We start from the raw sequence: 14,681 nt of genomic DNA on the forward strand, positions 1-14,681 counted from the left end.
TGGAAACACCTGTTGTAAATTAATGTGCTGCCTGTGTGTGTGTTTGTGTGCAGTGAGAAGGAGCAGATAAAAGGGGAGAGGAGCAGAGAGTGAGGATCTCTTCCCCTGGCTGAAATCACATCTATACAGAGGCACACCGAAGTTTATTTCGAAACTGCTGAAAAGTGTGTTTTGTGTTAATTAACAGTTAAAAATAAAAACGAAAGTGACCTTGATCCTTTCAGTACCCACTGTACTAGGGAAGCCGTGACAAATACTCTGACTGTTTATAGCTACTCATTAACATTATATAAGGTATTAGTTTCATAAAACTGGAAATAAACATCGCATACCTCCTGACCCCCATATACATCCCTGAAGTGGGCACCTCCTTCCACATACTCATCCTCACCAGAGGGCTTTCCTGCACCGCTCTACAGACAGAGAGAGAGAGAGAGAGAGAGAGAGAGAGATGTACAAATGAGCAGGTATTAACAAAATGAGCAAAAAGTTAAGATACTGTATACATAATGGTGTAAACGAATACAAATACATTCAGATTGAACACATCTTCAAAACAAAATATGAATACAGAGACAAAAAATCAAGTATTCCTTGTTGTTGTTGTTGTTGTTTCAGAAAACTTGGAGGTTGTCAGATGGACAAAACAAAAAAAGGTTTTTACTTTGAGCCTTAAAGGGGCTGACTCACCCTTCCCAGAATCCAATCCAATTGTTTTTGTTTTGAAAACACATGACACTACCTGTTATCTCTCTGTGCAGCAAAACCTCTGATCCCTTCGAAACACATCTTGAACATTTTCCTTGTCTACATGGAAGCTTTGAACAAAATATGCCTTATTTGTTCTTTCCTTCGTGGCTGCATGCGAGATGGCATCATCGTTACAGTGGAATAACCAAACAAAAACGGAATGGATCAGTTGAAAGATTAAAATATAGATACTTTGAAAAAGATACTTTGAGCTTACAATTTAAAATCTATGGCCTAGGATGTCTCCAGATTGTTTTTGGCATATTGCTTGCATAAAAAATGGCGACTCGCTACTTAGTACAGAGGATTCGGGGAAGATTGAGCTGACCCCTTTAAAAAACACCTTGTAGAAGTTTGTTGTGAGGGTTGCCAGTTTCAATTTGAGAAGTAAACATGCTTTCACAGAAGCATTAGACACATGAATGATTCATATTCATATCATAAATTAATAAACTAGAGCACACCAGTAGGGATGCAAACTTCTGTGCTTGCTATTAAACATAACTGCTGACTGAACTGCTGTAATGCTGTGATGGAAAACACTACAGACTTCTGTAGATAATCTGTAAAATGTATGTGTAATTTTCTTTATTCAAAAGTCAAGGGGATACAAACTTTTGAACTGAACTGTATGTCAGCACAGTGGAAAGCCTGCTCAGTGTTTACTTGGAGAATAATGGTCATGTTAGGACAATAACATCAACCTATTAGGCAGATTAAATGAGTGAGCAGGAGCTGAATCTCTTGTCCACCTCGTCATTTCATTATTTGTGTGTTCCAGATGCGTAGCTTTGACATTAATCCTAGTCCCCTAATTAACCAATGTTAATAGCATGCCTTTAAACAGGAAATGGATATGTGTGTGTTTGTTTGGGGGGGCACACACTCACACTTTGCGGACCCTCTGCCTGTAGATCAGTAAGGCAGTTACAGTGACCATCGTCCCAATGAGAAACAAACCAGCGCTGATTCCCTCAACAACACCTCCCAGCGGCTCTGATTGGAAGAACGAGAACATTGCTGTTAGTTCTACAGCATGGACATGACTACAGGAAGTAGTGAAGCGTATTCATGTCTCACCTGCTTGTGTCCAGAGTGGGAGTGAGAGGTAGGTGTCGCTGAACAAAGGATGAGTTATTTCCCTGTTCTCTTCATCATAGAGCTGAGTGAAGGCTCGAACACTCAGCCTGGAACAAAACATAGAGCTCTTCCTTAGCACTCTTAACCTTTTCAAGTCAAGTCAAGTCAACTTTATTGTCAAATATGCTATACATACTCGACATACTTTTCTACCCTATTATTGTGGCTGTTTTGAGAATATTTACCATTTTGGTAACCTTAAAATCACTCTACACCATTATCTAGATTTTAGTACTTCATTAAAGTGTAACTTCACCCCCAGCTCTGAGCCTAACTCTATCCACTACATAATTTTGAAAAATGCTTAAAAAAAAACAGGGAATGGAGTTGGGGTGAGGTGGGGTAGGGAGGGGCTGAGGTAGGTGGGCTGCCCACCTCTGATTAGAGGGGATTAACATTATTTTTAAATAAAAAAATTCATGACATGGAGAACAACCAAACAGTTGACTCTACGTCAGCATCGGCTTTGCAAGGTTCAGGATAAGTTTAACCACTAGATGGTGTTTTGAGCCATTTTCAACTCATAAAATGGCGATTTTTATAAAATGGTAATTTTGTCAATGTTACCACCAGCACTAATGTTTCATTACAGTACATTCACCCATCCATCCATCCATCCATCCATCCATCCATCCATTATCTGTAGCCGCTTATCCTGTTCTACAGGGTTGCAGGCAAGCTGGAACCTATCCCAGCTGACTATGGGTGAGAGGCAGGGTACACCCTGGACAAGTTGCCAGGTCATCGCAGGGCTTCATTACAGTACGGTCAAATAATTTAGTTTACAGCTCAAAAAACATTTAAGTCTCAAGTACCTCTTTAAGTGTTGCTCATCCTGACATAGTGATGGTGACTGATGCAAGCATTTCTGACTAAACTTACTACAACCCTGATTCCAAAAAAGTTGGGACAAAGTACAAATTGTAAATAAAAACGGAATGCAATAATTTACAAATCTCAAAAACTGATATTGTATTCACAATAGAACATAGACAACATATCAAATGTCGAAAGTGAGACATTTTGAAATTTCATGCCAAATATTGGCTCATTTGAAATTTCATGACAGCAACACATCTCAAAAAAGTTGGGACGGGGCAATAAGAGGCTGGAAAAGTTAAAGGTACAAAAAAGGAACAGCTGGAGGACCAAATTGCAACTCATTAGGTCAATTGGCAATAGGTCATTAACATGACTGGGTATAAAAAGAGCATCTTGGAGTGGCAGCGGCTCTCAGAAGTAAAGATGGGAAGAGGATCACCAATCCCCCTAATTCTGCACCGACAAATAGTGGAGCAATATCAGAAAGGAGTTCGGCAGTGCAAAATTGCAAAGAGTTTGAACATATCATCATCTACAGTGCATAATATCATCAAAAGATTCAGAGAAAAACCATACTGGGTGCCCGTGATCTTCGGGCCCTTAGACGGCACTGCATCACATACAGGCATGCTTCTGTATTGGAAATCACAAAATGGGCTCAGGAATATTTCCAGAGAACATTATCTGTGAACACAATTCACCGTGCCATCCGCCATTGCCAGCTAAAACTCTATAGTTCAAAGAAGAAGCCGTATCTAAACATGATCCAGAAGCACAGACGTCTGCTCTGGGCCAAGGCTCATTTAAAATGGACTGTGGCAAAGTGGAAAACTGTTCTGTGGTCAGATGAATCAAAATTTGAAGTTCTTTATGGAAATCAGGGACGCCGTGTCATTCGGACTAAAGAGGAGAAGGACGACCCAAGTTGTTATCAGCGCTCAGTTCAGAAGCCTGCATCTCTGATGGTATGGGGTTGCATTAGTGCGTGTGACATGGGCAGCTTACACATCTGGAAAGACACCATCAATGCTGAAAGGTATATCCAGGTTCTAGAGCAACATATGCTCCCATCCAGACGACATCTCTTTCAGGGAAGACCTTGCATTTTCCAACATGACAATGCCAAACCACATACTGCATCAATTACAGCATCATGGCTGCGTAGAAGAAGGGTCCGGGTACTGAACTGGCCAGCCTGAAGTCCAGATCTTTCACCCATAGAAAACATTTGGCGCATCATAAAACGGAAGATACGACAAAAAAGACCTAAGACAGTTGAGCAACTAGAATCCTACATTAGACAAGAATGGGTTAACATTCCTATCCCTAAACTTGAGCAACTTGTCTCCTCAGTCCCCAGATGTTTACAGACTGTTGTAAAGAGAAAAGGGGATGTCTCACAGTGGTAAACATGGCCTTGTCCCAACTTTTTTGAGATGTGTTGTTGTCATGAAATTTAAAATCACCTAATTTTTCTCTTTAAATGATACATTTTCTCAGTTTAAACATTTGATATGTCATCTATGTTCTATTCTGAATAAAATATGGAATTTTGAAACTTCCACATCATTGCATTCCGTTTTTATTTACAATTTGTACTTTGTCCCAACTTTTTTGGAATTGGGGTTGTACATCTAATCAAGTAAAAACAGTCTGAATACTGCAGAATGGAAGTTTTTTGTTGTTGCTGTTGTTTATTTATTTATTTTTAATCAGAACATCATTTCATTTTTACAAAATAGGTTAAAAATGGTAATTTCAGTTCAGGCATCAGGTTGATGGATATCAAAACCTTCCCCTTGTTGTTCAGTATTTTAGAGCTAATATTTTTCAGCAGTATTTTTCAAGTATTTTTCAGCAGCAACGTTTTGTCTCATTTTCACTCCTTTGATTTTTGTGAACCAGCCTGTGATGATGATGATTAATAATAATAATAATAATAATAATAATAATAATTGGGCGGCACGGTGGTGTAGTGGTTAGCGCTGTCGCCTCACAGCAAGAAGGTCCTGGGTTCGAGCCCCGTGGCCGGCGAGGGCCTTGCTGTGTGGAGTTTGCATGTTCTCCCCGTGTCCGCGTGGGTTTCCTCCGGGTGCTCCGGTTTCCCCCACAGTCCAAAGACATGCAGGTTAGGTTAACTGGTGACTCTAAATTGACCGTAGGTGTGAATGTGAGTGTGAATGGTTGTCTGTGTCTATGTGTCAGCCCTGTGATGACCTGGCGACTTGTCCAGGGTGTACCCCGCCTTTCGCCCGTAGTCAGCTGGGATAGGCTCCAACTTGCCTGCGACCCTGTAGAAGGATAAAGCGGCTAGAGATAATGAGATGAGATAATAATAATTTGTTTTTCATTAAAATAAATTTGAATTCACATGCAGGTATTGCGTAATAAAACATTCTAAAGAACCTGTTTTAATGTACGCCTGAATGACTTAATGAGACGTTATTATTTTAATCTTTGGTCTATGACTGCAGTGTAATTACATTATACATTAATATATAATGCATTAACAACTTTTACTGTTATATAAGATATAACAGTGTTGATGTTAAAGGCACTTACTCTGATTAATCCTTCATGCCTTATTTGAGATCCACATTACCTGTAGGCTGTTCTGGATTTTAAGGGTCCATCACAGAAATAGTTCCCCTTCTGTTTGTGCTCCATGTCTTGCTCACAAGCTCCTCCCAGACGGTCCATCTCAGCTCCAAGGTTGATCTCAAACACTGGGGTGGCCGAATTTGTCTCGTCTCCACACAGGCTCCGAAAGTAGCTGGTCTGATAAGCCAGGACAGAGTTGTTGTGCTTGTAGTCCAGGTAAGAGGGCAGAGGATGCCTATGTTCTGGCAGCACAGACTCCACCCCTGGGAATTGGCATACAAGTGTTTGAATCCGGGTTGAGTTTATAGGCAATATGAGGTTTGTACATTTTTACAAATGTAATTTTATATTCCAGCTTAAATTCTGCCATGTAATCTTAAATTCCCTCTTCAAGTAGTAGTAACCACTTACTGTATATATGAGTGGAATGTGCTTTTTACTCCAAGTGTGTGGTCTTGAAGCCTTTAAGGCAATATCTTAACAGATTTAAAATTTTAGAATAGAATGCCTTTATTGTCACTATACCCATGTACAATGAGATTAAAAGCAACTCCAATAACAGTGCAAACAGCATGCAGAGAAAAAAGAAAAGAAAAAAAGGTGAGGGTGTAAGGGGGTAAGGGGGGTGAGGCGTATGTGTTGTGTTTCACATTATGGAGTGAGGTACTGCACATTATAAAGTATTGCACAGAGAGAGTCATATTATAAAGTATTACACATTATAAATTATTGCATGAAGAGAGTCACATTATAAAATAAAGTATTGCACATTATGAAGTATTGCACAGGGGGGTTAGACTATAATGTCAGAGCATATTTGAGTTCAGGATGGTTATGGCTTTTGGAAAGAAGCTGTTTTTGAATCTATATGTTTTTGTCCGGGGCGGCACGGTGGTGTAGTGGTTAGCGCTGTCGCCTCACAGCAAGAAGGTCCGGGTTTGAGCCCCGTGGCCGGCGAGGGCCTTTCTGTGCAGAGTTTGCATGTTCTCCCCGTGTCCGCGTGGGTTTCCTCCGGGTGCTCTGGTTTCCCCCACAGTCCAAAGACATGCAGGTTAGGTTAACTGGTGACTCTAAATTGACCGTAGGTGTGAATGTGAGTGTGAATGGTTGTCTGTGTCTATGTGTCAGCCCTGTGATGACCTGGCGACTTGTCCAGGGTGTACCCCGCCTTTCGCCCGTAGTCAGCTGGGTTAGGCTCCAGCTTGCCTGCGACCCTGTAGAAGGATAAAGCGGCTAGAGATAATGAGATGAGATGAGATGTTTTTGTCCTGATGCATCTGTAGCGCCTCCCTGAGGGCAACATGTCAAACAGATCAAAGCCAGGGTGGGAGCTGTCCTTGATAATGTTCTTAGCTCTGCTAAGGCAGCAGGAGGTGTAAATGTCCATCAGGGAGGGGAGAGGGCAGCCAATGATCTTCTGTGTTGCCTTTACTACTCTCTGGAGCCTCTCCCTGTCTGCAGCAGTGCAGCTGCCGTACCATACTGTGATACAGTATGTCAGTAGGCTCTCAATGGAGGAGCGGTAGAAGGTCAGCAGCAGGTTGGAGTCTAGGTTGTGCTTCCTGAGGATTCTCAGGAAGTGTAGCCGCTGCTGAGCCTTCTTAATGACTGCTGTAATGTTCTCTGACCAGGAGATGGCGGAGATGAGGATGCCGAGAAACCGGAAGGTGTGGACCCTCTCCACATACTCGTTGTTGATGTAAAGGGGGGCTAGATCGGTGCTGTGCTTCCTGAAGTCAACGATGAGCTCTTTGGTTTTCTTGGTGTTCAGAGCGAGGTTATTCTCTGAACACCAGGCTGCCAACTTCAGGACCTCCTCTCTGTAGGCTGCCTCGTCTCCCTTTGAGATGAGTCCGACCACTGTGGTATCGTCAGCAAACTTGACGATGAGGTTGTTGTTGTGGGTCGAACTACAGTCGTGGGTGTAGAGGCAGTACAGGAGGGGGCTTAGCACACAGCCCTGTGGAGAGCCAGTGCTCAACATGCGGGTGGAGGAGAAGTGGGGGCCAAGTCTCACAGTCTGGGGCCGGTTGGTGGAAAGTCCTTTATCCAGGCACATGTGAGAGGGGGGAGGCCGAGAGTGTCCAGTTTTCTGATAAGGATGTCCGGGATTATTGTGTTAAAAGCTGAACTGTAATCCACAAAGAGTATGCAGACGTAGCTCTGCTGCTGCTCCAGGTGGTTCAGCGCAGAGTGGAGAGCTACGGCGATGGTGTCCTCTGTGGATCTGTTCACACGATATGCGAACTGGCAGGGGTCGAAGTCTGGGGGGAGGTGGTCCTTGATGTGCTGAAGAACTAGTCTCTCGAAGTACTTCATGATTACCGGGATTAACTCTTGAGAATTTCTTTTTACAGTTGTGTCACAGAAATTTTAGCATCAGCCATGGTGGAAAAAATTATGCCAAAAATGATACCATTTCAGAAACAAACTGTACAACTTCTAAAGTGTTTAGTAAAATTTTGCATGACTGAATTTGTTTGATGAGTGTATTTGAAGTGTGTGGTAGTGTCTTAGTGCTATTTTGAATTTATGTTTGAAAGTTTTAAGTGAAAGTTTACAAGTGAAATTATAAACATTCTTCTAAAGCATCACTTGTGTTATTTTCAGTGGGTCTCTGTATGTATACAATATTCAGGCATGAGATTTTTCAGCTAAAAATCTGATTTAAGCAGACTTCCCCTTCATTGTTATTATATTAAAATTCAAGATAAGAGTATTATTTCAGATTTTTCACTTTGAGCTATCTCATGCCTGATACATGAATCCCATGACCTATAGTAATTGATTGAACAATATCGACAATTCAAAAACTCTTTAATTGTATAAATTTCAAATGGTTTGCAATTAATTGGGACCCACTGTTTTTATCGTTTCAACTGCGCATCATACCTTCATCCAATTGAAAAGGTTGTGCACGCACTTTTCTCCCCCATGAGAATTTTGAAAAATTGGCAAGTATGACTTCAACTAGAAATCTGCTCTGGGCACCATTCAATATGGGAATGGATGGGGTTAAAAACTGTCCTGCAGCCAGCCATGAGAGGGCCTCAGAGACTGTATGATGTTTGGTGTGACAGCAACTACAACAACCTCAGGTCACAATTATGTAATCTGTAACATGCATATTTCACCCAGTTTCATTAATGTGATTTAAATCCAAAATGATATCATGTTCACACATTAAGTAAATAAAGTATCGGGTCTCAGAGTAGGCATACCATCAGTCTCGGCTACAATGATAGCAAAGTAGCGAATGGCCCCGTTGATGTCGCTGAACCAGCTGCAGTTAAACTTGAAGAAAATGGTGGACTGAGTGATGTGCACTGCTGTCTCACGGATGCGTACCGAGGGAGGAGGCACCGGTGGCCCTGAAAACATAAAAACTTTCATGAAGTGACCTGTGGCAGTGTTCATGTTTACCTACATGAAATTTGTTGAACTGAGCAGACTTAAAGAGAGGACAGGCCAGGATAAAACTTGATAAAGATTAGAAGACACCTGGGCCATTTCCAATGTGATTCTGAAGAGCTTTCTGATTTAATGGCCTTCATCAAGTCTACTCTCTCCTTGGCTTTCTGATTAAACCTTAAGACCAGGAACTTAATATTCACAAAAAAACTCACAAAAACTCCGCAACAGTGGAAATAGTTCTGTTACTGTCAAATTTGCCTAGTATTTCCTAATGTAAGAGTGCAAGAAACCAAATGTTGCACATGTGAAAATTTAATGGTTTTCATGATTTTCTCCCCTCATAACTTACATCGTGTGCACACCACTATCTATCTATCTATCTATCTATCTATCTATCTATCTATCTGTCTGTCTGTCTGTCTGTTTGTTTGTTTGTCTGGTTTAATTTTATTTTAATTTACTTGTTTGGTTGGTTGGTTGGTTGGTTGGTTGACTGCTTGGTTGTTTTGCTTTGTTTATGCATTATTTGTTTATTTATTTGTTTTTTAAATGTTCTGTTTGGTTGGTTGTTCGATTGATTGATTGACTGCAAAGTTTCATTCAGGTTCTCTGTAAAAGAGCCATGTTCTATTGGCAGATAATTTTGCTTTTTTGCTCTGCCTACTCAAGTGAGTAGGACGCTTCTTTGCTTTGCTCCTGCTTTGCTCCTGCTTGATCTTTATTTTACTTTACTTTCTCACTTAATTTCCACTATTTCTTCATTTTATTTTCACCTTTACAAGATAAGTTAGATTTTAAAACAAAATGCCAGGGGGCAAAAAATCCAGGAGATCCTGCAGAAAATGCACAGAACTAGAACAGAGGATTTCTATCCTGGAATCAAAGACTGATGCCCTGCCAAAGACGGACAAACTAAGAGTGATATCTCACGAAAGGAGTACAGAAACAGTGGCTGAGAATGCAGAGATTGCACCCCGACAGGCATTGCAGATCGAGTGGATGAATACATCGATCTAACAGGGCAGAAAACTGGCACACGACGGGTGACAGGCCCAAAAATAAAAACAGAAGAGTAATTACCTCAACACCAGTTCGTTCTGATGCTATGCAACCCATGCTCCACAACCATGCTATTAGAAATAGAGCCAGGTCTACAAACTACAATAGGATTTACAATCCTATGGAGAATCCACAGACCATAAGGCTTCAGAACAAATTTGAATGCCTCAGGGATGTGGAAGCGGAATTTTCAGGCGGACAAGCACATCATAGAAAGAGATCGCACCACAACCGAAGAGCTGTGGGAAGAGGCAAAAAGCAGCTCGTAACACCACCTGATCCCACAACCCTTGTTCTTGGTGATTCCACTGTAAGACATTTAAAAGGACATGGGATGATTATTTGCTGCCTTCCAAATGCATCCATCTCTGACACCAAAGACAGCATTTTGAAACTCATGTCCAAGCATAAAACTATCAAACGTATTGTTGTGCATGTGGGAGCAAATGATGTTTTCAGAGAACAGCTGTTTGTCCAAGATGATTTCAGAAAACTTTTTTCTGATCTCTATAAGACTAGAATACAATCTTTTATCAGTGGCCCACTCCCTGCAAGGGGAAGCTTTGCATTTACTAGACTCTTCAGTCTTAACACCTGGCTTGGAAAAACTTGTTTTTTATTTGGTATGAACTTCATAGACAATTTTAACCTTTTCTGGAATCGCAGAGAATTCTTCAAGCCAAATAGCACTGAACTCAGCCAGATTGGGACCAAAGTTTTAGCTGATCACTACAGCCTCTCTCTCCAGCATGCATTCTTTTCTCAGCCAACATTGAGCAGAACTGCTGATAAGTGCTCACAGACTGACCCAGTTACAAATATCAACAATACCTCTGCAAAGTCAAAACAACTACCCATGCGAGCACAGCATAGATGCTTCAACAAGGGGACACAGCCATCTGGGGCAGACTGCCAAGAACCATCTGGGGCAGACTGCCAAGGACATCAACAATCACGTGGAGAATGTGAGCATGTTGTTAACAATGGGCAGCCACAGATATCTGCTTCGCCCATCCAGATTGAGGACCTGACCAAAGACAATCATGCCAAGGTTGCATCATCCACATCTCGACCCCATGCAAGTATCACAGAGACAGTCATGGAGATACTCACAAAGACCTCACCAAAGTCCCAATCTCAGTCTCACTCTTCTGACTTTGTTGTACCATCTCCGTCTCCCCCCTGCATGGATTTCCCTAAAAGTATGCAGAGATTGCTGCCAATGGCTGCACTCTCTTTTTCCAGCCCAAATCGTTCACGACAAGCAGTGTACCCAGTTCATCAAAAATCAACCAACAGACTGAATTGCGTTCGCCCAGGACTTTCAGCTGGCTACCAATCTTTTTCACCATCTAAAAAATACATGACATCTCCAATCCTTCCCCCTCCCAACCTCATGGAACATACAGAGAGTCTTGTATGATGTGCTGTGGGTCCCTGCATTAGGTCTCATCTCATCTCATTATCTCTAGCCGCTTTATCCTGTTCTACAGGGTCGCAGGCAATCTGGAGCCTATCCCAGCTGACTACGGGCAAAAGGCGGGGTACACCCTGGACAAGTTGCCAGGTCATCACAGGGCTGACACACGGACACAGACAACCATTCACACTCACATTCACACCTATGGTCAATTTAGAGTCATCAGTTAACCTAACCTGCATGTCTTTGGACTGTGGGGGAAACCGGAGCACCCGGAGGAAACTCACGTGGACACGGGGAGAACATGCAAACTCCACACAGAAAGGCCCTTGCCGGCCACGGGGCTCGAACCCGGACCTTCTTGCTGTGAGGCGACAGCGCTAAACACTACACCACTGTGCCGCCCTGCATTGGGTGTAGTTTTGAAAACAAGCTGGGACCCAGTATGCCTATGCCATCCTCTATTCCTGTGTTGATAAGAAATAGAAAACATAGAGCATATTTAACCCAGGGGATAAACCAGTCTAGTCTCCTTCCTGTTTCAAAACAACATCAGAGTGCCCAAGTGGATATTACTTCTAGACCTTCTGTAAAGCTTGCTCTTCTGAATGTCAGATCACTTTCAAACAAGTCATTTTTAATTAATGATTTTATTTGCAAACACAATCTTGATTTTTTGCTTCTAACTGAAAAATGGCTGGATCAAGCAAAGAGTGCTACCACCCTTATTGAATCAGCTCCCCAAAATTTTAATTTCATGAGTGCTACCCGACAGGGGAAGGGTGGAGGGATCGCAAATATATTCAAAGCCTCTTTTCAATGTAAACAGTCCTCACTTGGTGATTTTACATCCTTTGAACACTTATGTGCACTTGTTACATGCTCTCCTAACATATTGTTATTAACTATTTATAGGCCTCCGAGATATTCAGCCAAAGTTTTTCTGGAAGAGTTTGGTGAACTGTTGTCAGTCATTTGCTTAGAGTTTGACTGTCTTATTATATCTGGGGATTTTAACTTGCATGTAGATAATCCTGAAAACACTTATGCCAGAGAACTACTTGCACTTATTGACAACTTCAACCTAGTACAACATGTACAGGGGCCGACCCACTCTCATGGTCATACCCTTGACCTCGTTATCACAAAGGGTCTTACTGTTTCTACTACTGTTGTTGACCTGGCCTTATCTGATCATTTCTGTGTTTTCTCTGATGTTTCTATGTCCCCTCACATTCAGAACAGCTCAACGACTATGGGTAGGAGAGTCATAAATGACAACACGTGTTCTCTTTGAGCAAGCTCTCTCTCAGATCTCAACCAAAATGTCAGACTCTGTACATGACTTACTGGAAATTTTTAATTTAAATATGACCCAAATTATGGATGATATTGCTCCATTCAAAATTAAAAGAGTCAATGACAAGCAGAAAGCACCATGGAAGCAATACCCAGTTGTTAAATTGCTAAAGAGAGAATGTAGGAAGACTGAAAGAAAATGGCGCAAATCTAAACTTCACATCCATTATCAAATCCATAAAGAGATGCTTTGTAAATATAATTATGAAATTGGTAAAGCAAGACAGTTTTTCTTCTCCAACATCATCAACAGGAATATTAACAATGCCCGTGTGCTATTTTCAACAGTAGAGAAGCTAACTAATCCCCCACCACAATTAGCACCTGAACTTCTCTCAGTTAATAAATGCAATGAGTTTGCATCCTTCTTCAAAGGTAAAATTGATAAAATACGGCAGAATATTGCTCATAATATATCTCAGTTGCAAATAACTGAAAAGCTGCACTCACCAGTGACACAGACAGACAATTTCAACACAATGTCAGAATTTTGTTTGATTGATTACGAGACTCTTGAAAAAACTGTACAAAATCTCAGTTCCTCAACATCTGAATTGCACATTCTGCCCACCAACTTTTTTAAGTCTGTTCTTCACCTCATAATTACAGATGTGCTTCAGATCATAAATACATCCCTAGAGACTGGCATTGTTCCTGTGTCCCTGAAAAAAGCCATTGTAAAACCCCTACTTAAAAAGAATAATCTGGATGCTTCAGTATTAAACAACTACAGGCCAATATCAAATCTACCATTCATCGGGAAAATCCTTGAAAAATTTGTCTTCAATCAATTAACTGCCTTCTTGATATCAAACAGCTGTTTTGATAACTTTCAGTCAGGGTTTCGTGCCAATCATAGCACTGAAACAGCGCTGATTAAAGTTATAAATGACATACGTCTTAATACTGATGCAGGCAAAACATCGGTCCTGGTGTTACTGGACCTCAGTGCAGCTTTTGATACTGTTGATCACAACATACTGCTATATCGACTTGAACACTTGGTTGGGTTGACTGGTAAAGTTATCAATTGGTTAAAATCATACTTAAAAGATAGAAGCTTCTTTGTTACCATGGGAAATTGTACCTCAACATCAATGTCCTTAACCTGTGGTGTCCCCCAGGGGTCAATCCTTGGACCATTACTATTCAACCTTTATATGCTCCCACTTGGACAAATTATCAAGAACAACTCAATTTTGTATCACTGCTATGCAGATGACACCCAAATTTATTTTGCTCTATCACCTAATGATTATGCCCCCCTTGAATGTCTCTACCAGTGTATTGACCAAATCAACAACTGGATGTCACAAAATTTTCTTCAGCTGAACACAGATAAAACAGAAGTAATTCTATTTGGGAAAAAAGATGAAAGACTCAGGATTACCACTATTCTTGACACAAAGGGGATTAAAACAAAATATATGGTTAAAAATCTTGGTGTTTTCATTGACAGCGAGCTAAACTTTGACAGTCACATGAAAGCAATCACTAAATCGGCATTTTATCACCTAAAAAACATTTCCAAACTAAGAGGACTTGTGTCAAAAAATGATCTGGAAAAACTTAAACATGCCTTCATCTCTAGTAGGGTTGATTACTGCAATGGCCTTTTCACAGGCCTGCCAAAAAAGGCCATCAAACGACTTCAGCTGGTTCAAAATGCAGCGGCTAGGGTTCTCACACGAACAAAAAGAAGAGAGCACATTACTCCAATTCTAAGGTCCCTTCACTGGCTTCCAGTAAGCTACAGAACTGACTTTAAAGCATTGCTGCTGGTGTACAAATCTCTAAATGGTACAGGGCCCAATTACCTCTCTGATATGTTGCAGCGGCCTAACCCAATCAGATCTACCAGATCACAGCAGCAAAATTTACTGGTAAAACTTGTTGTTAAAACAAAGTGTGGTGAAGCAGCTTTTAGCTACTATGCAGTACAGCTATGGAACCAACTCCCAGAGGACATCAAAAATGCTCCTGCTGTTGGCAGCTTTAAATCTAGATTAAAGACCAAGCTGTTTTCAGATGCTTTCTGCTAACTGATAAATATCATCTTTACATGTTTTAAACTTTACTTAACTTTTACAGTCTCTGCATGTTTTAAACTTTACTT

General features: G+C 41.2%; 1 protein-coding gene across 3 annotated transcripts in view; it reads right to left on the minus strand.

Annotated features, from left to right (window-relative positions):
• Positions 1 to 14,681, minus strand: part of ptprb (protein tyrosine phosphatase receptor type b) — a 119,344-nt gene that overhangs the window by 33,053 nt on the left and 71,610 nt on the right. For all 3 annotated transcript variants that reach the window (XM_060902773.1, XM_060902774.1, XM_060902772.1), the window contains 5 exons: positions 8,535 to 8,684; positions 5,315 to 5,576; positions 1,831 to 1,937; positions 1,641 to 1,746; positions 333 to 413 (listed from right to left, as the gene is read on the minus strand). In XM_060902773.1, coding sequence (XP_060758756.1) covers positions 333 to 413; positions 1,641 to 1,746; positions 1,831 to 1,937; positions 5,315 to 5,576; positions 8,535 to 8,684 — 706 coding nt within the window. The remainder of the gene's footprint in view (positions 1 to 332; positions 414 to 1,640; positions 1,747 to 1,830; positions 1,938 to 5,314; positions 5,577 to 8,534; positions 8,685 to 14,681) is intronic.

This window comes from Neoarius graeffei, chromosome 21 (genome assembly GCF_027579695.1).
Source record: "Neoarius graeffei isolate fNeoGra1 chromosome 21, fNeoGra1.pri, whole genome shotgun sequence".
NCBI classification, from domain to species: Eukaryota; Metazoa; Chordata; class Actinopteri; order Siluriformes; family Ariidae; genus Neoarius; species Neoarius graeffei.